This window comes from Rana temporaria, chromosome 3, assembly GCF_905171775.1.
Source record: "Rana temporaria chromosome 3, aRanTem1.1, whole genome shotgun sequence".
Lineage (NCBI taxonomy): Eukaryota > Metazoa > Chordata > Amphibia > Anura > Ranidae > Rana > Rana temporaria.
In genome coordinates this window covers 184,515,146-184,537,559 of record NC_053491.1, presented here as the reverse complement: position 1 = coordinate 184,537,559, position 22,414 = coordinate 184,515,146, and the positions used below count along the sequence as shown (strand labels likewise).

The 22,414-nt window shown below is 40.9% G+C and overlaps 1 protein-coding gene across 15 annotated transcripts in view; it reads left to right on the top strand.

Moving 5' to 3' along the window:
- NAV3 (neuron navigator 3) overlaps positions 1-22,414 on the top strand; it is a 789,636-nt gene that overhangs the window by 642,714 nt on the left and 124,508 nt on the right. For 14 of the 15 annotated variants that reach the window (XM_040343949.1, XM_040343951.1, XM_040343950.1 and 11 more), the window contains 5 exons: positions 8,360-8,492; positions 10,198-10,465; positions 12,247-12,940; positions 18,850-19,341; positions 20,226-20,288. In XM_040343949.1, coding sequence (XP_040199883.1) covers positions 8,360-8,492; positions 10,198-10,465; positions 12,247-12,940; positions 18,850-19,341; positions 20,226-20,288 — 1,650 coding nt within the window. The remainder of the gene's footprint in view (positions 1-8,359; positions 8,493-10,197; positions 10,466-12,246; positions 12,941-18,849; positions 19,342-20,225; positions 20,289-22,414) is intronic. The other variant, XM_040343944.1, reaches the window with a different exon arrangement.

The following is a 22,414-nucleotide window of genomic DNA, read 5'->3' as shown; positions in this document are numbered from 1 at the left end:
TAGGCTTATACTTGAGTCAATACCTTGACTTGAGGCTTATACTCGAGTATATACGGTATATAAATAAAATGTCCCACTTCAGGGATCCTCAATTTACAGCCCTCCAGCTGTTGCAGAACTACACATCCCATGAGGCATTGTAAAACTCTACCATTCACAGACATGACGGCATGATGGGAATTGTAGTTCCTGAACAACTGGAGGGCCGTAGTTTGAAGACCCACGCACTACACATTCCAATGTGTAACAAAAGTGCTTGAATTGCTGATCCAAAATGCAAATAAAGTGCACCAGTATTCAGGTGCCCATCCACATGCAAAGCTACTTATCATAAATAAAGATTCCAATAAGAGATCGTATGTGCCTTATCTGCAGTAAAACGGGTAACTTCAGTTACTGGCTGATGAACTCTCAGCAATGACAAGAGCTGTGGAGCCAACCAGTGGATTTGCCTTTACTGGGGATCAGCCAGTGATTGTAGTTACCTGTTTTACTGAAGATAAAGCGCATATGATCTCTTATTTGAATCTTTATACATGGTAAGCAGCTTTCCTTGTGGATGAGCATCTGAACACTGCAGCACTTTCTTTGCATTTTGGATCAGTGCCACGCACTTTTGTCACACATTGGAATATGTTGTGGGACATTTTATATATATATATTAGGGCTGTGCGTTAAACGCGATATTAACGGCGTTAACGCAAACCCATGTTAACGCCGTCAATATTTTTATCGCGATTAACGCAGGAGCCCTCGGGGTGGACATGCAGAGTGTGCAGCGGCGCGGCACGGCTTACCTTCTCGCTGGATTCACAGGCAAGTTACTCACCTTGTCCCTGGATCCAGCGATGCCACCCCGCTGTGTGATCGGGCGGGTCCTCCTTGCTTGGCGGGTCCTCCTTGCTTGGCGGGTCCTCCTTGCTTGGCGGGTCCTCCTCGCTCGGCGGGTCCTCCTCGCTCGATTCACAGTGCCTGTGTGCCGCCGAGCTCCGTTCCCTGCGACGTTACGACGCACGGGAGCGGAGAACGGCGCCAAATTTAAAAAAGTAAACAAACACAATACACACAGTATACTGTAATCTTATAGATTACAGTACTGTATGTAAAAAATACACACCCCCCTTGTCCCTAGTGGTCTGCCCAGTGTCCTACATGTTCTTTTATAAAATAAAAACTATTCTTTCTGCCTGAAAAACTGTAGATTGTCCAAAAGTGTCCCTTTATGTCAAAAATGGTTTTAGATCAGCTAGAAAACAGCAATAATAAATTATAATCACTTGCAGAATTGTGCGATATTTGTGGGGAAATTCGTCATAAATTAGATAGATTAATCGTGAGTTAACTATGACATTAATGCGATTAATCGCGATTAAAAATTTGAATCGTTTGACAGCACTAATATATATATATATATATATATATATATATATATATATATATATATATATATATATATATATATATATATATATATATATAAATATATATATATATATATATATATATGAATTGAGACATGTATGTATGTATGTGTGTGTGTATATATATATATATATATATATATATATATATATAAATAAAATGTCCCATGAATATGAATTGAGACGTATGTATGTATGTGTGTGTGTGTGTGTGTGTGTGTGTGTATATATATATATATATATATATATATATATATATATAATCTCCATCCAAAACAGGTGAGTTACTTTCCTCTTAAACACTTCTCTTGTGGTTGAAGCAATGTCAGCGTGGACTCCCAATATATCCACCAATTTCAGATAAGGACAAAAGATGGGACAAATGCTTCAATGCTGCAATCCATTTACTTGAAAAAAGTTTCAAAAATACAAACTTGTTATTTGCCAAAGTGCTACTGCGCAGTTACGAACATCACTGTTCTTCCTCAGGCTAGTCGGGCTCTGACTAGCCTGAGGAAGAACAGTGATGTTCTTAACTGCACAGTAGCACTTTGGCAAATAACAAGTTTGTACTTTTGGAACTTTTTTCAAGTTAATGGATTGCAGCATTGAAGCATTTGTCCTGTCTTTTGTCCATATATAATATATACACCCAAATAGTTGCACTTTATACTTGGGAATTCTTTGAACACTTAATGCATTTGTATTTAAAGGATATGGCCCGGATTCACATACATCGGCGCATATTTATGCCGGCGAAACGTATCTAATATACGCTACGCCGACGCAGCGCAGAGAGGCACGCACCGAATTCACAAAGCCTCCACTGCCCAAACTGCGCTGGGTTTCCTCGGCGTTAGCCGGCGTAGGTGGAAGTGGGCGTGAGCCATGCTAATAAAGCTTGACCCCATGTAAATGATAAGTCGAGCGTCCCGTGGACACATCCCAGTGCGCGTGCTCAGAATCACGTCGGAACTACTCCCTAAGATACGTCAAATCACTGCCTACGACGTGAACGTAACCTACGCCTAGCCATATTCACGTAATACATAAACAACGTAAAATATGACGGCTGTGTTCCCTGGTGCAGCCATTTGCATGGATGCTGCTGACTTACACCTGCTTTATGGGGCATAACTTTATGCCGGACGTACGACTTACGCAAACCGTGTATATTATGCGCAAGTACGTTCGTGAATCGGCGAATCTCCCTCATTTGCATATGTGAATAGGAAATCAATGGGAGCATCACTTGCGGCCAGCGTAAATATGCGTCCACGATACGCCGGCGTAGGAAAGTTACGTCGGTCGGATGAAGCCTATTTTCAGGCGTATTTCTAGTTTTGTGGGCACGGCGCACAGATACGACGGCGCATATTTACACTTACGCGCCGTATCTCGAGATAAGTGTTTTGTGAATCCGGGCCTATATATTTGAATTTAGGTTGCACTTTATTTCTTGATTTATTGGTATTGTTTGAATGTTACATGGACTTTTGTATTATTCATTCATTTGCACCGTTATCACATTTTGTACAATTAGATTTTGGGTCCTGTATTTAGGCTTGCTTATTATATTTTACTAAGCACTAGTTTTTGAATATTATCTGCATTCCATATACAGTATCTCACAGAAGTGATTACACCCCTCACATTTTTGTAAATATTTTATTATATATTTTCATGTGACAACACCGAAGAAATTACACTTTGCTACAATGTAAAGTAGTGAATGTACATCTTGTATAACAGTGTACATTTGCTGTCCCCCTAAAAATTACTCAACACACAGCCATTAATGTCTAAACCGCCGGCAACAAAAGTGAGTACACCCCTAAGTGGAAATGTTCCAATTGGGCCCAAAATGTAAATATTTTGTGTGGCCATCATTATTTTCCTGCACTGCCTTAACCCTCTTGGGCATGGAGTTCACCAGATTGCCACTGGAGTCCACTTCCACTCCTCCATGATGACATCACGGATCTGGTGGATGTTAGAGACCTTGCACTCCTCCACCTTCTGTTTGAGGATGCCCCACAGATGCTCAATAGGGTTTAGGTCTGGAGACATGCTTAGCCAGTCCATCACCTTTACCCTCTGCTTCTTTAGCAAGACAGTGGTCGTTTTGGAGGTGTGTTTGGGGTCGTTATTATGTTGGAATACTGCCCTGCAGCCCAATCCCTGAAGGGAGGGGTGCATGCTCTGCTTCAGTATGTGACAGTACATGTTGGCATTCATTGGTTCCCTCAATGAACTGTAGCTCCCCATTGCAGGCAGTACGCATACAGCCTTTGACCATGTCACTCCCACCACCATGCTTGACTGTAGGCAAGACAAATTTGTCTTTGTACTCCTCACCTGGTTGGACATTTTCACTTAGGGGTGTACTCCCTTTTGTTTTTAGCAGTTTAGACATTAATGGCTGTGTGTTGAGTTATTTCTTCAGTGTTGTTACATGAAAAGATATAATAAAATATTTACAAAAATGTGAGGGGTGTACTCACTTTTGTGAGATACTGTTTGTACTAATTCACAACATTGTATTGGGTCCTTCGACACAACAAGGCATTATTGCTTTCTGTGTGGACTGACATATCCTAAGGACTGTGGTTAATTTATACTTGTGACCGGTATAAACAACCCTTACACTAGCACTGCTGTAACTGTTACAGTGGTACAATCGAAGCCTAAAAACAGCCCTGTGACTGTGAATTTTTTAAATGTTATCATCTGGCTTTTGTCATCAATGTAGTCATGAGTTAGGGTGCTGAAAAAAGACTTGATTACTTTGACCCATGTTCAAATTGACTGCCCTCCTTTCTGGTCCCAAGGCTCTACTGATTTATTGTGGTGTGGTATAATTCATGTCTTCGCTTGCTCTACTTGCACATTGTAGCCGTCACCCATTTTACAGGTGTTTGGCTTTTTTTTCCCGCCCCTAAATGCTCCTCTATGTTAGCTTATGCACTTTATTCACTAAAACTGGAGCGTAAAAATATGGGGGTTGAGTTACTAACGGCAAATCCACTGTGCACTTCAAGCGCACTTGGAAGTGCAGTCACTGTAGATTTGAGGGGGACATGCAAGGAAAATAAAAAACAGCATTTTGCTTATACATGATTGGATGATAGAAATCAGCAAGGGTGCCCCTCATTTCAGAGCTTCCCCTAAAATCTAGAATAACTGCACTTAAAGGGCACTTGCAGTACACTTTTAGTACAGAGCCCATTTGCCTTTAGTAAATCAACCTCATGGTGTTGCTCTGCACAGTAACCTATCGGCTTCATGGTTTTATTGTCAATGCTAAAAGCTGATTGGCTATCATGCACAACTGCACCACATTCTGAGTGAACCAGTTTTAGGAAATCTACTCTTATGCGTCCATGCACATATAGGCATTTTATTGGCCTTTAGGGGCAGAAATCTGAATGCACCAAAATCTCATTCAGGAGAGGAGTGTGTGGGCAGAAAAAATGCCCAATGTGCCTTAACGTTTGTAAACGTGCCTTACGGCTAGGCGCATTTAGCATGTGAGCATTCTGAAATTCTGGCCAATGAAATTAACTCCTGAATGCTTGACACACCTAAGCATGTCTAAACGTGCCTAAATGTAATTGAAAAATGCAGATTTGACTGTGTTTTTACCGCTGTAAAGCAAAAAAAAGAAATGTTCTAAGAGCCCAAAAGTGATACCCTAATGCAGGGGCCCGCAACCTTTTTCCACTTAAGGGCCAGATTCAATGTATGTGAATGCATGGAGTGGCGCATTGACCTGCTAATTAATAAAAATAATAATAATCTTTACAGTAATAATAACAGTAAAGGTTTACCTCACTTTTTGGTGATTTAGTAATACAAAGCCAGTTCACCCTGAGGGAGCATGTTGCTGGGGCTCAGATTTTACTGCCCTCTCCCCCCATCCTGGCACCCAAGATTGTCTGACAGCAGCCCTGTCAGCTACATGGCCTGGAGATGGGGTTCCTGTCCCTAGGGAAAATGGGGTTCCTGCCCTTAAGAGAGATGTGATCTACATCCCCAGCGGAGATGGGGTCCCTAGGGGAGATGGAGTCCCTGTTCCCAGGTAATGAGGTGTCCCTGTTCCCAGGGGAGATGGGGTCCCAGTCCCCAGGGGAAATTGGGACCCTGTCCCTAGGGGAGAAGTGGTCCCTGTCCCCAAGGGTAATGGGGTCCCCCCAATTTCAGTGTCCTCTGTCCCCCTTCACATCACTCCCATAGTATTCTCTGCCCAGCTCCCCCCATAGCAGTTTCCTGTGCCCCCCAAAGCAGTGTCCTCTGTCCCCTGCACCCCCCCACCGCAGTGTCCACTGTACCCCCATAGCGTCCTCTGCCCTCCTTCATACACACACACACACACAAACACACACTGTGTAGGTAGCACTCTCCTACCTTACACAGGTGTACAGCAGAACAGAGATTGTCTGGCATCACAGGGATGGATGGGGGTGGAAACTGCTGAAATTAACTTTTCACATTAACAGGCTTGTGATTGGTTGCTAGAATCGCCCTGGCGAGTTAACTCCAGCATTTCCCACCCCCATCCAGCCCTGTGATACCACCGCTGTCCAATGAAGAGGAGAGCAGCGAAAATGTCAGCAGGCCAAACATTTAGCTGTGGCGGCCCCTGCCCTAATACATGTTATACATAATCTCAAAAAAAGTAACAGCGCTTATAAAAATCATATAAAACACTATGTGCAAGTGATGAGCAATACATTTATACTATATATAATGCAGAAAGATTGCGACCCAAAAAATGATTATAAACCATATAATTGCATTAATATAAGCCACAATGTAAACAAAACCCAATGAAGGACCAGAAAATGTTAAAGTAATCTTCTCTATATATCAAAAAAGAAATGGAATGTAAATTCCAAAAGACATCAAAACTCCTCAACACTAGGACCACCATGGAAACCACCACAGTGTGTGAAGAGTGGGGGCTTACCAGATTTAAATTATCCTAACGGAGGATGGTCAAACAGTGCTTGTTTAAAATGGTTGTAAACCTTCAGGTGCCCCTACGAAAATCCACTTACCCAGGGGGGCACCCTGCAAGCTTGCTCCCGATTCCAGCTGCTGCATCCATTGACACAGGCAGCGGGACCTGCATTAAGGTTAAAAACCATAAAGCCACGTACACATGAACGTGCTGCAGCTCCCCCTCCCCAGACTCCCCCTTTTGCTTACCTGATGTCAGGTCACCTGTGGACAGGTGACAAGTGCACCCTGTTGGGGTCAGTGATGCACCACAGAGTAGTGAACCCTATGGCCGACTACTGCGATCAGAGAGGGAGCGTAAGCCCAAGATTCACCAGGGCGCGGCGTCTAAGACCCAGCTTTGTGTCCACCAGAGCCTCTGGTGGTGAGGATGGCCTTCTCCGCAGCTGAATCCAGGCCGTGACCCCTGGGGTCCCCAAGGTCACGCTTCGCAAGGAGAGAGGGGGAAGCAGCAACCAGGACAAGCGATAGTGATGGGTAAGCCGAGGTCGGGGCAACAGGCAGACAAGGGTAACCGAGGGACAGGCAAAAGGTCAGGATCACAAGCAAACAGGAGGAGTCAGGGACGAGTCAAAAACGGTACACAGGAAGGAAATCGTAGCACACTGCAGACAGGAACTTAAGCTAACAACACGGTTGAACAGCCAAGCAGACTAGCAGTGCAGTGCTTAATATAGGCTTCCTGGGATGGCCTAAGGTGGAGCCATACAGGGAGGAAGGTGATAAAAGACAGCCAGAAAGAGGGTCAGGCCTCTAATGAACACATGGAAACAGGTAGGCTGCCAGACTTTATTGCATATCCATGACACCTGAGCCGGATTCGGTCCAGTGACTGTCTTCCTCTTCATTGGACAGATTAATAGCTGCTGCCAATCAAAAGCTGTGACATGGGGGTGGGGCCAAGTCCCACTGTATGTGTCAATGGACACAGCAGCAGGACTCGGGAGCGAGAACACATGGGTGCCCGCATGGAAAGCGGCTTTCTGTGGGGTCACCCATTGAAAAGAAGGGGTGTAAAGCGCCAGAAGGGGACCCCAGAGCTGCATTGCATAGAGCATGTAAGTATAGATTTTAGTTGGCTTTAGTAACACTTTAAACATGCCCTTTTTGACCTTTCCTCAGTGAGGGTCATATGAATCTTGTATTCATGCACTTACGGTGTATGTTTATAATTATTTTTATGACCATAATATTTCTGCTTTATATATAGTATATACATATTCCTTATCATTTTCACATAGTGTTTATAGAATTTTTATAAGCTCTTCACTGGTGTTTTTACTGCTGCCTTTCTCCTGTCTGGAGAAGGGCGTTCAGAGGAGCCTAGTGTGCATGAAACCCAACGAGCAGCCTATATACAGTATGACAGTGCTATGTGTGTGATCATGGTCTCTTTCCATCTTCTCAAAATTGAAGAAGGGAGAATCAGTGGCTACCTTCAGAAAATTTGGAAAATAATTATATCATTATTAATGTAATAATGTATTAACTGACTGTGCAATAATAAGGGCCTTTGTTGGCCATAACCTTAACTATAAAGAGGCTACAAAAAAAACACATTACTCAATCAACATCTAGAATAGGAGCTTTGCTTACAAGAATTGGACCTCCTATGACCACCTATACATCAGTGCTCTAGGGAGAGGTGAGAAACAATGGTTAACAAAAAAAGATGATCAAGAAATAATAATAAATAATGGAGTTACATGCACTATTTTTCATATTTTCAGGACAAGCTTTTGGGGTTTTCCCTTCTTCTTGATCTGAGAATATGCAGTTATTTTTATTTTAATATGAAATGTTTATATTTTTATCTCCAACGTTTATTTCAAATCTAGAATAAAAGTTGCAGACTTGTTTTTAGCATGATGAGCTTAGTTTTGACAATTTGGTAATTGCATTTATTTCTTTTGCAGTTGGGATGACAGCAGTTCTGCCAGCAGTGGCCTTAGTGACACACTTGACAACCTCAGCACAGATGACCTAAATACTTCCTCTCATGGTTCATATTCCAATACTGACTCTCCTAGGAAAACCAATCAAGCAAACGTAAGTGTAAGAACAAAAAGGTTATAAAAGCAACAAGAACTACCCAACCTGTTTGCTTTACATGCAGGTAGAGACCTTTTAGACTGAAGATTATGTGCCACACAATTACAAAAAAATCTATATCATTAAAAAATTGTAACAAATAACAAACCTAAGAAATTGACAAAAATGTACTTATAACAATGGCTAAACAAAATGATACTATAAATATATTGTGGGAACTAGCCTGCCAACTCCGCTCTAAGCTATACTGTCTCATGCCCTGACTCATGGGTGGAAACTAAGGAGGCCATTTACATTCCCATAAGCTCATGCAGATAGAGTAATGTGCTTTCAGTCTAAAGCTGACCATACACATATAGATTTATTTTGTTCAGTGTGATAAACAAAATGGTTTGCCAAAACTCCAACTGTGTGCTACTGTATTTAGACAGCCAGTGCAGCTGGCCAGTTCTTGCATCAGATTGGATGCAGGAGCTGTTCGTCCAACAATTTTCCACACAGCTTTTCTGGCAAAAGTCAATTGAAAAAACACACTTTGTTGATCTGGGTTTTGCTGACAGGGCCACCCTTGGAACAAATCAGCCGAAATTCAATGCATGTATGGTCAACTTGAAGGAAGATATGGATGACCGCACACAACTATACAGAATATAACATTGTAGTAAAACATTATCACATTATCACAGCTCCACAAAGACAGGCACAAACATTGAGTCAATTAGCCAGATTCAGATAGACAGGTTTACTTTTGCGGCGGCGTAGCGTATCGCATATACGCTACGCCGCCGTAAGTCAGAGAGGCAAGTGCTGTATTCACAAAGCACTTGCCTCCTAAGTTACGGCAGCGTAACGTGAATGGGCCGGCTTAAGCGCGCCTAATTCAAATGAGGAACAGGGGGGCGTGTTTTATGTAAATTACTCGTGACCCGACGTGATTTACGTTTTTTTACGAACGGTGCATGCGCCGTCCGTGGACATATCCCAGTGCGCATTGCTCCAAAGTACGCCGCAAGGACGTATTGGTTTCGACGTGAATGTAAATTACATCCAGCCCCATTCACGGACGACTTACGCAAACGACGTAAAATTTCCAAATTTAGACGTGGGAACGACGGCCATACTTAACATTGACTAGGCCAGCTATTTGTTCGACTAACTTTACGCCGGAAAACGCCTTACGTAAACAGCGTATCTTTACTGCGACAGGCAAGAGTACGTTCGTGAATCGGCGTATCTCGCTGATTTACGCATTCTAGGCGTAAATCAGCGTTCACGCCCCTAGCGGCCAGCGGAACTAGACAGCTAAAATACGACGGCGCAGGCCGTCGTATCTTAGCTAGGTTTAAGTGTATCTCACTTAAACATACGACGGCTTAGATTCCACGTTACGACTGCGTATCTACAGATACGCCGGCGTAACTCTTTGTGAATCTAGCCAAATGTTTTTGCCTGCCTTTGTGGAGCTGTGGAGATGTTTTTATGAGTGGATTACTATGATAAAGTTTGTGGTGGTATCCCCAGTTTTGATGTATTTTATATACCTGAGAAAAAAATATATATTTTATTAAAAAGTTAATACTTAGTTCATGAAAGGAGATAACTTTTACAGAACAAACATTTTAAAAATGATACCCCGATAATGCAAGTATCTGAAAATTAGAATATAACAACATTTTTTTTACATCCATTTTCTATTTTGTAGCTAAAAACAGATGCTGAAAAACGTTCCTTGACTGGAATAGAATCCTGGTCTAATGAAGAGTTAAAAAAACAAGATGATGAGTATGACCTTGGCACAGAGTCTGGCAAATGGAAAGGACATTCATCTGGGTTATCTGAGGATTCTGATAAAGGAAGTCAGAAATCACATTCTATCTCCCAGACTGGGTCATGGAGACGTGGTATGACTGCTCAAATTGGCACAACGTCATCAAGACACAAATCAGGAAACAGCACTCTAAAAACACCAGGTATAAAGCAAATTAATATTGTTATTTAGAACAGTTTTTTTGTCAATGTAACTTCTCTCTATGAAATGTACAGTACTGTAGAGGTAAAAGAGAATTCCAGCCAAAAAAGGAGAATACAAATAAATAGCTAAGAGAAGAACTTTTTTTGCCAATAGATGTCCTCAATCTAATGGCCAGCATTCTTCAACGCACTTCCTCTGAGCTCAGGTCCTAGACCTGTCCCCAGCCTGTGCCTGGACAGTGAAAAGGGAAGTAGAAGTAGCACAGTGATGAGCTAACCTCTCTATCACTCTGCTTTTGATTCCTGTCAGCATGCTTCTTGCCAACACATGAACTGATTGGTTCTTGTACTGCTTCTTCCTTTCACACTCCAGCCCAACTGCACAGAGACTATGAACTGCAAGTGAAATTCAGGTATTTACAATGCTTTCATTTGAAGAAAAAAAAAAACACTTGTAATGAAGTTTTAAAGGAGTAGTAAAGGGTGTGTAAAAAACGCTGAAGCTGTCCCATGTAGGCTGCAAGACCGAGACCATTGATGACTCAGTTCTCAGTTTGGAGCAGAAAGCAGTGACTGACACTCTGTTCTTCCAGCGCTCACTGGTGTGCTAGGCTGGGTGGAGGGGTACAGCTGGCTTTAGCTCCCAGCCGCACATTGAGACGTGGAATCAAGCAGCTGGGTGATCCTGACAATCTTGTTGGGATCCTTCCAGAGTCTGGAAAAGCTCTGTCATGTCAGCTGATAGTGAGCAATCGCCCACTATCAGCTAACTCTGGGTCACAGGAGAGCAAAAGTGGGTGTACTCCTGTGACGCACAGGACCCAAGAAATATATGGCCAAAATACTTTGGGCCAGATCCACAAAAGGGATACGCAGGCGTTTCTCCTGATACGCCGTCGTATCCCTGTTTCTATCTATGTGGCTGATTCATAGAATCAGTTACGCATATATATCCCTAAGATCCGACATGTGTAATGGACTTACACTGTCGGATCTTAGGATGCAGTACCGCGGTCGCCGCTGGGGGCATTTCTCGTCGAAATCCAGCGTCGGGTATGCAAATTAGCACTGACGGAGATCCACAAAGCTTTTTCCCTTCGTTAAGTCTCCGTAAGTGTTAGTTTGCCGTCGCAAAGATAGGGCTGCTTTTACAAAGTGTAAAGTTAGTACACCATGTAAAAGTATATCTGTCTTTCCCGCGTCGCTCTCAAATTTCTTTTAAAAAAAAATTTTTTCACGCCGCATCTCTTTTTTACCCGTCGCGATTCACAAAACTCGGCGCAACGTAATGTAACGCAAAGCACGTCGGGAAAATAGCGTCGGGAGCATGCGCAGTACGTCCGGCGCGGGAGCGCGCCTAATTTAAATGGGACTCGCCCCATTTGATTTGGCCCGCCTTGCACCGGACGGATTTAAGTTACACCGCTACAAATTTCCAGGTAAGTGCTTTGTGGATCGGGCACTAACTTGTGTAATTTGCGGCGGTGTAACTTAAATCACAAAAGTTACGTTGCGCCTGCTGGTTGTGGATTTGGCCCTTTGATCCTACTTATCTTTTAATGATTACAGAGCTGAATTATTTTGCACTTTTTTTTATATTTGCCTAGAATTTAACTTTATAGTAATAGTGACACTTCATGAACATGCATTTTATACAATGCTGTGTGGAATTGTAACTTTCAGGAGGAATTAAAAAAAAAAATGTAATTACTTTTTTTTAATTCTCTCTCTGTGTCTGTTGTTTAAATAATTTTTCTTTCCAATGTTTATTTGTCATCAGGTAAAACAGATGATGTTAAAGCATCAGAGAAAGTCAAAACACCACTTAAAGGTGGACCACTCCAGCGTTCACCCTCTGATGCAGGAAAAAGCAGCGGTGATGAAGGAAAAAAGCCACCTTCAGGAATTGCAAGACCAGCAGCCACTGGCTCATTTGGCTTTAAGAAAGCTGGGGTAGGCTCACAAAACATAACCGGAGGAGGTGCAACACTAGCTAGTGGATCTGCAACGCTTGGAAAAATGCCTAAATCAGCAGCAATTGTAGGAAAAGGGGCTGGCAGGAAAACTAGTCTTGATGGCTCCCAAAATCAAGATGATGGAGTTCTACTGGCTAATTCAAAAGCTACCCTTCAATATCGTAGTTTACCTCGCCCTTCTAAATCTAGTACAAGTGGTATCCCAGGTAGGGGTGGACATAGATCCAGCACTAGTAGTATTGACTCCAATGTAAGCAGCAAATCAGCAGGTGCAGCAGGCACCAAACTTAGAGAACCCTCAAAAATGGCCTCAGAGCGTTCAAGTCCGGTCACCATCAACCAAACTGACAAAGAAAAGGAGAAAGTGTCCGATTCTGAAAGTGTTTCCTTGTCAGGCTCTGCCAAATCAAGCCCGACATCAACCAGTGCCTGTGGTGCTCAAAGCTTGAGGCAACCAGGATCAAAATATCCTGACATCGCTTCACCAACATTCCGGAGGTAAGAATCATGTTTTTATATAATGTAACAAGAAACATATTTAACAAATTACAAACTTTTATTTCTTTGGCACACACCTATGCAGCACCTCACATATTGTGTAGAGAAAGGGACTCCCACGCTGTCTATAAACTAAGGTAGGGGGCACTGCTGCAGACACCTGGTGATCTGTCCTAACCAGAAAATGTGTAAATGAATAAATGATGATGTCTGCGCTGTGTGATCACACAGCGCAGACATCATCATTTATTTACTTAACATACTGTGACGCAGTAAGTGTGCATTGGGACAGTATTACATGACAAAGGAAGGTCTGAAAAAAAAAAATCTACATAAAACATAATGCAATGATTTGCTAATCTCATAAACCCATATTTTCTTCACACAAGAAAATAGAAAACATCAAATGCTTAAACTGAGAAAGTATACAATTTTAAGAAAAATGTATTGTGATTTTAAAATTGATTGCAGCAACACACCTCAAACAAGTTGGGACAGGACAACAAAAAGCTGGCATAGTAGGTGGTACTAACAACTAATTGGGTAATTGGCAAAAGGACCGTAACATGATTGGGTATAAAAAGGACTTATTAGAGAGTCGAGGGTTTAATTTTCTAAAACTGGGGCGTGCAAAATCCCTGCAAAATCCCTGCATAGCTCTGCATAGAAACCAATCATCTTCCAGGTTTTTTTTTTTGTTAAAGGCCAATTGAATAATCTGACGTTAGAAGCTGATTGGCTACCATGAACAGCTGCATCAGATTCTGCATTCTCCAGTTTTAGTAAATTAATCCTGGAATGTCTCAGGAGTAAAGATGAGCAGAGGTTCACCAATCTGTGAAAAAATTGTGATAAGAATTGTCAAACAATTTCAAACTAATGTTCCTCAACGTAAAATTGCAAAGACTCTAAATATATCATCATCTACAGTACATGATACCATCAAAAGATTCTGAGAAATCTCTGCATAAGGGACAAGACCAAAGTACACAATTGGATGCCCTTGATCTTTGGGTCCTCAGGCAGCATTGCATTAAAAACGAGCATGATTCTGTGATGGACGTCACTGCTTAGGATCAGAAATACTTCCAAAAATTACTGTCTGTGAACATAATTTGATGTGCCATCCAAAAATGCAAGGTAAAGCTCTATCTGAACATGGTTCAGAAATGCTGCCATCTTCTCTGGACCAAAGCTAAAATGGTCTGTTGCAAAGTGGAAAACTGTTCTGTGGTCAGGCTATTAAAAATGTTGCATTCTTTTTGATAACCTACAGACTGAATGGGGAGTGGGCCCATCTGGCTTGTTATCAGCACTTAGTTCAAAAGCCTCTCTGATACTATGGGGGTTCACTAGTGCTAATGGCCTTGGTAGCTTCCACATCTGGAAAGGCACCATCAATGCTGAAACATATATCCAGGTTTTAGAGCAGCATATGCTCTCATCTAGACAATATCTTTTTCAGGAAGGCCTTGCATATTTCAGCAGGACAATCTATGACATCTATGACAACAGCATGGCTTCAAGTAGAGTCTGGATGCCTAACAGGCCTGCCTGCAGTCCATACCTTTCACTAATTGAAAAAATATGACATTAAAGACCCAGGACTGTTGAGCAGTTAGAATCCTATATCAGGCAAAAATGGGACAACATTCCTCTCCCAAATCTCCAGCAACTGGTCCCCTCGGTTCCCAGACATTTACTTTACTCACCCACCCAGCTTATCCAGCGTCATCAGTCCTGTGTCACCATTGGTAAGCTGCCTGTTGTTCTGAATATGTCAGTGGCTTTCCAATGATGTGCCACCTAGTCCTGTTCCCCTTCTCCTTTCCCAATGAATGACTATGCCTCCTGGGATATGTGTTGTACATATATCAGGAGACAGAGTGGGCGAATGTCACGTCATTTGCCTAGGTGAAGGATGTGCATATGGGGGTGGGCCATAGCTGTATTTAAAAAAAAAAAAAAGGTAAAAAAAAAAGAATGTCAAACTTGTGAAGTGGACAAGGGGTGGATGGGTGGCAACATGTCATGGAGGATGAAAATCCCTTTTAAGGCAGAGGTTTTGCATGTTATGCAGTCCGATTTTTTTTTCTACCCGTTGTTAATTGACAGTGGATAAGTACTGCCAGGCCAGCCTTGTTGCATTTGTGACACAAGTGTTCACCATATGTCAACTACATGACAAGAGCGCTAATAGTCCTAGTGAGCTCTAATGGCAGATCCTGTTGATTTTACTTATTACTAGTTTGATGTTCACAAGTCAATATGCATGACTAAATAGATATAAAAAATGCACATGCAATGCTGAGTAGTGCTGTACAATTCAGGTGGATCTTGTGATTAAGAATACGATTTTTACTGTTTATAGCATGGTGATTAGTGATCAGTGAGTGCCAATTCATACTTATTTGCAGCACAGTGTATTCATATATTTTTTTTTCGTATGACTGCTTCCAATAACATTTTTTGCAATTTAGAAATTCTGCTTTAGAAGCATACATTCAAATCTTTGACATTTGGGCATACTAGTTATGTAGTGCTTACCAGTTCCAGAGCCAATCTGTAGTACATGCTCAGTTTCTTTGGGTTCTGCATTTTCCACAAGTCTTAGTTTCTCCCAGCAGATTCTGTCTTTTTTACAATCCACAGCAGCTCAGTTTCCTCTTCCTCTTTGTGGTCCTGGAATGGAAAAAACAACTGTCACTGCCCCTACCTATGACTGGTCTTCACAGCAGGGAGCGCTGTAAAGGGCGAACGCATGTCAAAAAACATTTTGCAAAAAACATGCATTGCAAGCGTGTTCCGCGTTTTGCCGCAATTCTGAAATCGCCACAATTCTGCCCACGATCCAAATCGCTCAGGTGTGAACGAAGCCTTAAACAGGGGCAAGGAAAATAATGGAGAGATAATTACCTAGTGATCATAAGAGCATATTTACACCAGATGCGGTGGGACTGTGTTGGATGTCTATTCCAGCACAGTTTTGCTGCATGACAAGGAAAATTGCCTTGTCGCCGGTGTGCTCAGTGTGCACACCACTGTGCTGAGTGGTGTGCACTGAAAAAAGTATTGCATGAAATCCACTGCCCCTGTGACATTTCAGTAAAGTTCATTTAAAAAGTAAACAGTGTGATGTGCCGAGATTGGCGTATCGCCATTGCGGTGATACCCCAGACCTCGTTGCAACACAATGGTGTGAAATAGCCCTAATACTGTTAAGAGATTTGATATTTAATAAAAGCTGGTCCTTACAAATGATATATATATATATATATGTAAATAAATATATATAAACTCAGGCAGATAATAAAGCATGGTAATAGAAAAAAAAATAGATTATAAGAAGTTTTTCTAAGAATTTATAAAACTAATTCTAAGAACTACCATGTTTCCCTCGAAAATAAGACCTACCCCAAAAATAAGCCCTATTGTGATTTTCAGGGAGGGCTGCAATATAAGCCCTACCCCGAAAATAAGACCTAGTGCGGTATGTGATGTGGGCTGTGTGTGCTGGATGCATTCGGTATAGCGCCACTCAGCTGGCCTCCCGCTGCTCTCCTCCTCTTTAGCCAGCTGTCAGCGGGGGATTTTGAGCCCCCTCAGTTCTCGGAGCGGGAACAAGAGCTGTTGGCGGGCCATGGAAGTGCATCGCGACGCTCAGCTGATGTCCTGCTGCTCTTCTCCTCTTTTCAGCCAGCTGTCAGTGGGAGATTTTGGCCCCCCTCAGTGCTCAGAGCGGGAACATGAGCCCCGGCAGGCCATGGAAGCACATATCGGCGCTCAGCTGATGTCCCGCTGCTCTTCTCCTCTCTTCTGCCAGCTCTGTTCTGCGGGGGATATCGGACCCCCTTCATTTGCAGTGCTCTGGCGGGACACAGGTGCGGCGCTATGTGAAGGTGTTTGTCACACATGGATTGCAGAAAGGTACAGTTTTTATTATCTGAGACTGTAATCCAGAGCATTCTTGAGTTTTGCAGGCACTTTTACGCGGTTCCACTGGCCACTGGTGATTCCTGACAGGCAGGGAGGGAGATTGGGGGAGAAATCAGCACATGACAAGCCCTACCTGAAAATAAGTCCTACTGGGTCTTTGGTTGCCAAAATTAATATACTGTAAGACCCGGACTTATTTACAGGGAAACACGATAGAGCAATGTAGAATTCGGTAAATTTTACAAGATGGTACTAATTTCCAAATCCTTATTTAGAATGGATGCTAGGATGTTAAGTGTATACATCCAATATGTCTCCAGATAGCATAACTTCTGGAATCTCTCTTGAAAATTGCAAGGGGGTGAACTCTATTGCAAACACTGTTTTTTTGTAGCTTGTTGGTGCTTTAAAGTAAAGAGATGGAGAACTTTCCCTTTAGATTATACTGTTGTACTGTACTGTGTGCTTTTCTGCCATTTGTGTTGTATAGCTTCTTAGTAGGGTTAAAGGTTATTCCCTACACTGCTGCTTATCTCTGACAATCTCTGGTGAAACTTTGTCAAGTGTTCTGTCTTCAGTTATGTCTCGGTTTGAAGAACTGTCATTTAAATACTGTAAATAAGGACCATAATTTGGCATGGAACCATTTCTGAGAACTAATACTGTGAAAAATGTTCTCATCTCTCAAAATCAAATATAAAAGAATGTGTGAAATCTCATTTGTATAGTGTAAAGAGTATGTATGATATAAAGAATGACATTTCATATGACTTTGATAGATATCAGGTACCTTAAGACTAGGTAATAAAAAAACAAAAGAATCAATTTGCCAAGGGTAAGATGCAGTCATGTCTGTATGATTTCGTATCTCCTTACTGAATTTAAAGCTGTTTCTCTTGCACATCTTTTAAATCAAAATCGAATCTATTCCACTATTTCCCACTTGGATTAATAGAGATAATGTGCGTAGCTACCGCGACAATTTTACTACTTTTCCTTTTATCAAAATTAACTGCATGAAAATGATTTTAAAATGTCTAACTCCCTCTTGTGGGCAAATGTATAACACTTCAGTCTGAATTCATGAAAACAACTCTAACTGCAAAAGACATTGGGATCAGTTCACTAAGATGTATGTCTTTTATAGCTGTGTTCATTATTATTTTTTCTCATGATAAATTTGTTTCCCACTTGGATAAATATAGCATACTGTAAGTGTAAATTTGTTCTTTTTTTACCAAATAGTTTTTAGATATTGAAAGCCTTTATCTCACGCATCTGTATTTTATCTGATGAAACATTATGTTATCTGTTCCACTCAATAGATGCCTAACAAAATTAAGGCAGATGCTAGAACTATTTTAGGGGTTTTAACTTATGCCACACTTTTTTTTTTTTTTTTAAATGAGCTTTTACATGATGAAAATGCCATTAATATAACTTGCATGCAGTAAACTTAGCTTTGCAAAAAAACAATAAAACAAAACATAAACAAGCAATTTGCATAGCATTTTATTCATACTGACAACTATCCAGAGGCAAAACCAAAAGCTATAAAGCTCTAGTATAAATACAGAATAAGGACTACCACGTATCTTGCAGTGACTCCTGGTTAAGAGAGGTTCAAGTATCCAATTGATACAATAGACTATTTTTCTTTTTAGATCTTTATATATACAGTAGTAGGCCATCTTAGTATAGTAAATCATATGCTCTAACAACTAAAATAATGTGAAGTCAGTATGAAGTTTGGGACCTTCTCATGACATGATACACCTTGTCAGTTTGACTCTGTGCACTCCTGTTAGTTATACTCCAACAGGTTTCTCTAAAGTCCAGTCCGTTGTAATGCCCGGTTGTTTACCCTCCAAGGGGGGGGGGGGTTAAAACAAGTTTGATGATGAAAAGCAGATTTATGTTGTGTGTATATATAATCATTTTCATATTACAGTAATTTTTGTTTTCATTTGAAGGTTGTTTGGTGCAAAAGCAGGGAGCAAACCTTCCTCTTCTGCAAGCAATGATGGTGTGAAGTCTTCTTCTGTGATTTCTAGCCCCAGCAGTACATCCCTGGCTAGACAGGGCAGCTTGGATTCCCCTTCATCCGGTACAGGTAGCATGGGCAGTGCTGGTGGACAAAGTGGAGGCAGCAGCCCCTTGTTCAGCAAACCCAATGAATTAACTCCTGATGTCATAAGCCTAGGACATTCATTGGCCTCAAGTCCAGCATCAGTTCACTCATTTACTTCAGGCGGCCAAGTGTGGACAACAAATTTGAGCAGCTCCTCTGCTGGAAGTAAGGATACCCCAAGTTACCAGTCTATGACAAGCCTTCATACCAGCTCAGAGTCCATTGATTTACCCCTAAGTCATCATAGTTCCTTATCTGGATTGACTGCAAGTACACAGGAACTTCAAAGTATGCTGATGAGAACTGGGAGTGTTAGATCAACCCTGTCTGAGAGGTAAGGATATACTGTAATTGCCTAGGCTTAAAGTTTGCTAGTGTTACCTGCCACAAAGGGAATATATAATTGCATTAATAATCCTATAGGTTTGTGTGTCAAAATTTGGAAAATCCATTAAAGTTTAAGAACATTAAAAAAAAGAGGTCTCCATTATCTTTAACTCCATAGAAATGTAATGTGTCATGTGTTAAAAAAATACATCAGTGAAGAATCAATGGGACAGAGCTTCGTTAAATGGTAGTCTGACAAATATCTGAAAACATATGTCAAGCCTTCTTTTTCTGTAGCATTGTATCATGAATCAAAACAGAAGAAAATATACCCAAAAAACAAAAGAAATTAAATGGGCAGACTTGATGGACTACTAATGCCGCGTACACACGATCGGTTAAACCGATGAGAATGGTCTGATGGACCGTTTTCATCGGTCAAAACCGATCGTGTGTGGGCGCCATCGGTTATTTATCCATCGGTTAAAGCCAACTTGTTTTTAATTTAACCGATGAATTCCTAACCGATGGGAAAAAAAAGATCGTTAGTAGGCACAACCATCGGTTAAAAATCCACGCATGCTCAGAATCAAGTCGACACATGCTTGGAAGCATTGAACTTTGTTTTTTTCAGCACGTCGTTGTGTTTTACGTCACGCGTTCTGACACGATCGTTTTTTTAACCGATGGTGTGTAGGTGCGACGGACCATCAGTCAGCTTCATCGGTTAACCGATGAAAACGGTCCATTGGTCCGTTCTCATCGGACGGACTGATCGTGTGTACGCGGCATTAGTCTTTTTCTGACGTCACTTTTCTAGGTTTCTATGTCACTATATTACTTTTTTGTATTTTGCAATTTTTATGCTAATGGTTTTTGTCTTGTTTGTAGGGGTTTTCTTTATCTTAACAGTATGCAACTTTATCGAAACACCCTGCCCAAAAAGGGACTAAGGTATAACTATTCCTCGCGCATGACCGCTGCCTTAGTACACTTTGGGCATCTCTTGCTTTCTGTTAGTCTATTCAACTACCTTCTCTGTTCAGTGCTGAACAACTGTCCTTCCCCAGTATATTTATTGTATGCAACAAGCAGGGTGTGTGCTCATTGGCATTTGTACATGTATCTTTGGTGTGTTTCAATGTTCTCGTGTTACAATACATCCCTGGATCATTAATCTCTATGATAAACACATTCAGGTTAATTTATTAATGCTAAAACTGGGTGATAAAAATAGTCATGGTTCATGGGCTAGGAATAAAAGGCATCTGGGACTTCATCATTTTGGCAGGATTTTCATGTTAGAAGCCTATTATGTGTGAGCCTAGTATTTGTTTTATGAATGAACCCAATGACATAAATGTCTACTTTTTTCTGCATTCTATTTTTGCATTAAATGTCTACTAAGAATGCACTTGGACTTAACTATAGTGCTCTATCTAGTTCTATTTTGCACACCAATTATCCATCGCTTTTTAGATATCAGTTGGATTTCTGTTTATTCAGTTAAATAAGGAGCAATTTCTGTTTGGTTGCTTTCACTTACTGTGCTTTATACATCATCTTTATTTTTTGTGTAGGCTCATTATATAAACCCAACTGACTGTGTCTATCACAGAGAACACTGATCCAGGTTTAACTTTTGTTCAGGGGGCAAGCAATGGTTACGTTACTGCTTTTCAAAGCAACACACCTTGATCTGATATAAATCCTTGCATTCATAACAGCTATACATAGTGCTAATGAAATACATTTCTATTTGTTGTCTTTCATATTTTTAATTATGATCTTTTCAAGGTACAAACTAGTATGATCATTTTTCTTCTATGCAAATCAAGCATTGGTAATGGTTCTCTGCATTAATACAATGTCCTTACAGATACTAACAAATCTTGACTTTTCACTGCTTGCTTTTTTATTTGGCTCATTTCATCAATCTTTTGTGTACAGCTTTGACAGTGTGTTATTTATTGTTGATCATTATTTCACATAAACAATAGCATAATATATATATTTCATGGAAAATAAAGGAGATTTAGTGGTCTGCAATGCAAAAAAGTGCCAGTCCTTGCCACCCAGACATTTATTATTTAGGATGGTGCCACACTATAGACATGTAGGAAGTGTTGTATCAAACTTCATGCATTTTTTAGTTTTTAGGGTGTTTTAAGATCTACAAAAGTACACAGAAAAATAAAGTCAATAGGCAAAGAGCAATATGGAAGGTACAGCAAGACATTGGTGTAGCTCAATGATGCATGATGTTTACGTCACAATCCTACATATGATATACAGTCCTGAGAGCACTATGACATAATCATAGATAATTCAAAGATGTCTGTGCAATTATATTCATGCAAGGCATTCCCAAGCATGTTTTATTAAACTCACATAGTCTTTTATGTTGAGTCATTGAATATAAGTGAGTTCAGTTGTATTGTCAACACCACATCCCAAATTAATATAGAAAAAAGTGATTTTATAGAATAATACACCAATACACCTACAGTACATTCTGTAAAAAAGAATGTACCGTAAGTGTATTTGGTGTATTATTCAGACAGAAGGATTGAACACCTCTAAAATCCCCTTTTTCCTTATGTTGAGTCACTTGTACATCCAAAAAATAGGAGTCAAATAGCAAATTATTCAGAAAGTCTTAAAAGACAATTTAAAAAAAAAAAAGTAACAAAAGAAAGAACAAAAGAGAAGAAAGAACAGTGGAGAGGGACAGACAGATGGGTACGTGAGATGGGTGTCTGGTGTGAAATTTGGCATAAGAGTTTATATGAGCCAGGAAACTCAGTTCCAGCAAACCGTATTGCTGTAAACTTTGAGTGTCATTTTTGTAAGATGGTAGTTAGCTCCTTCATTCTCATGATATGGGTAAGTTCCTGAGCTCTTTTTATAATAGTGGAGACATGATGCTAGGAGCTTGTTTGGAATGTTGACTATTACTGGATCAAATGTTTGGCACAGCAAGAACTGGCACTATAAAATAGAGGTAACAGAAATTATCTTGCCACAATATACACTATCTTACCAAAATTATTGTGATGCCTGCCTTTGCACACACATGA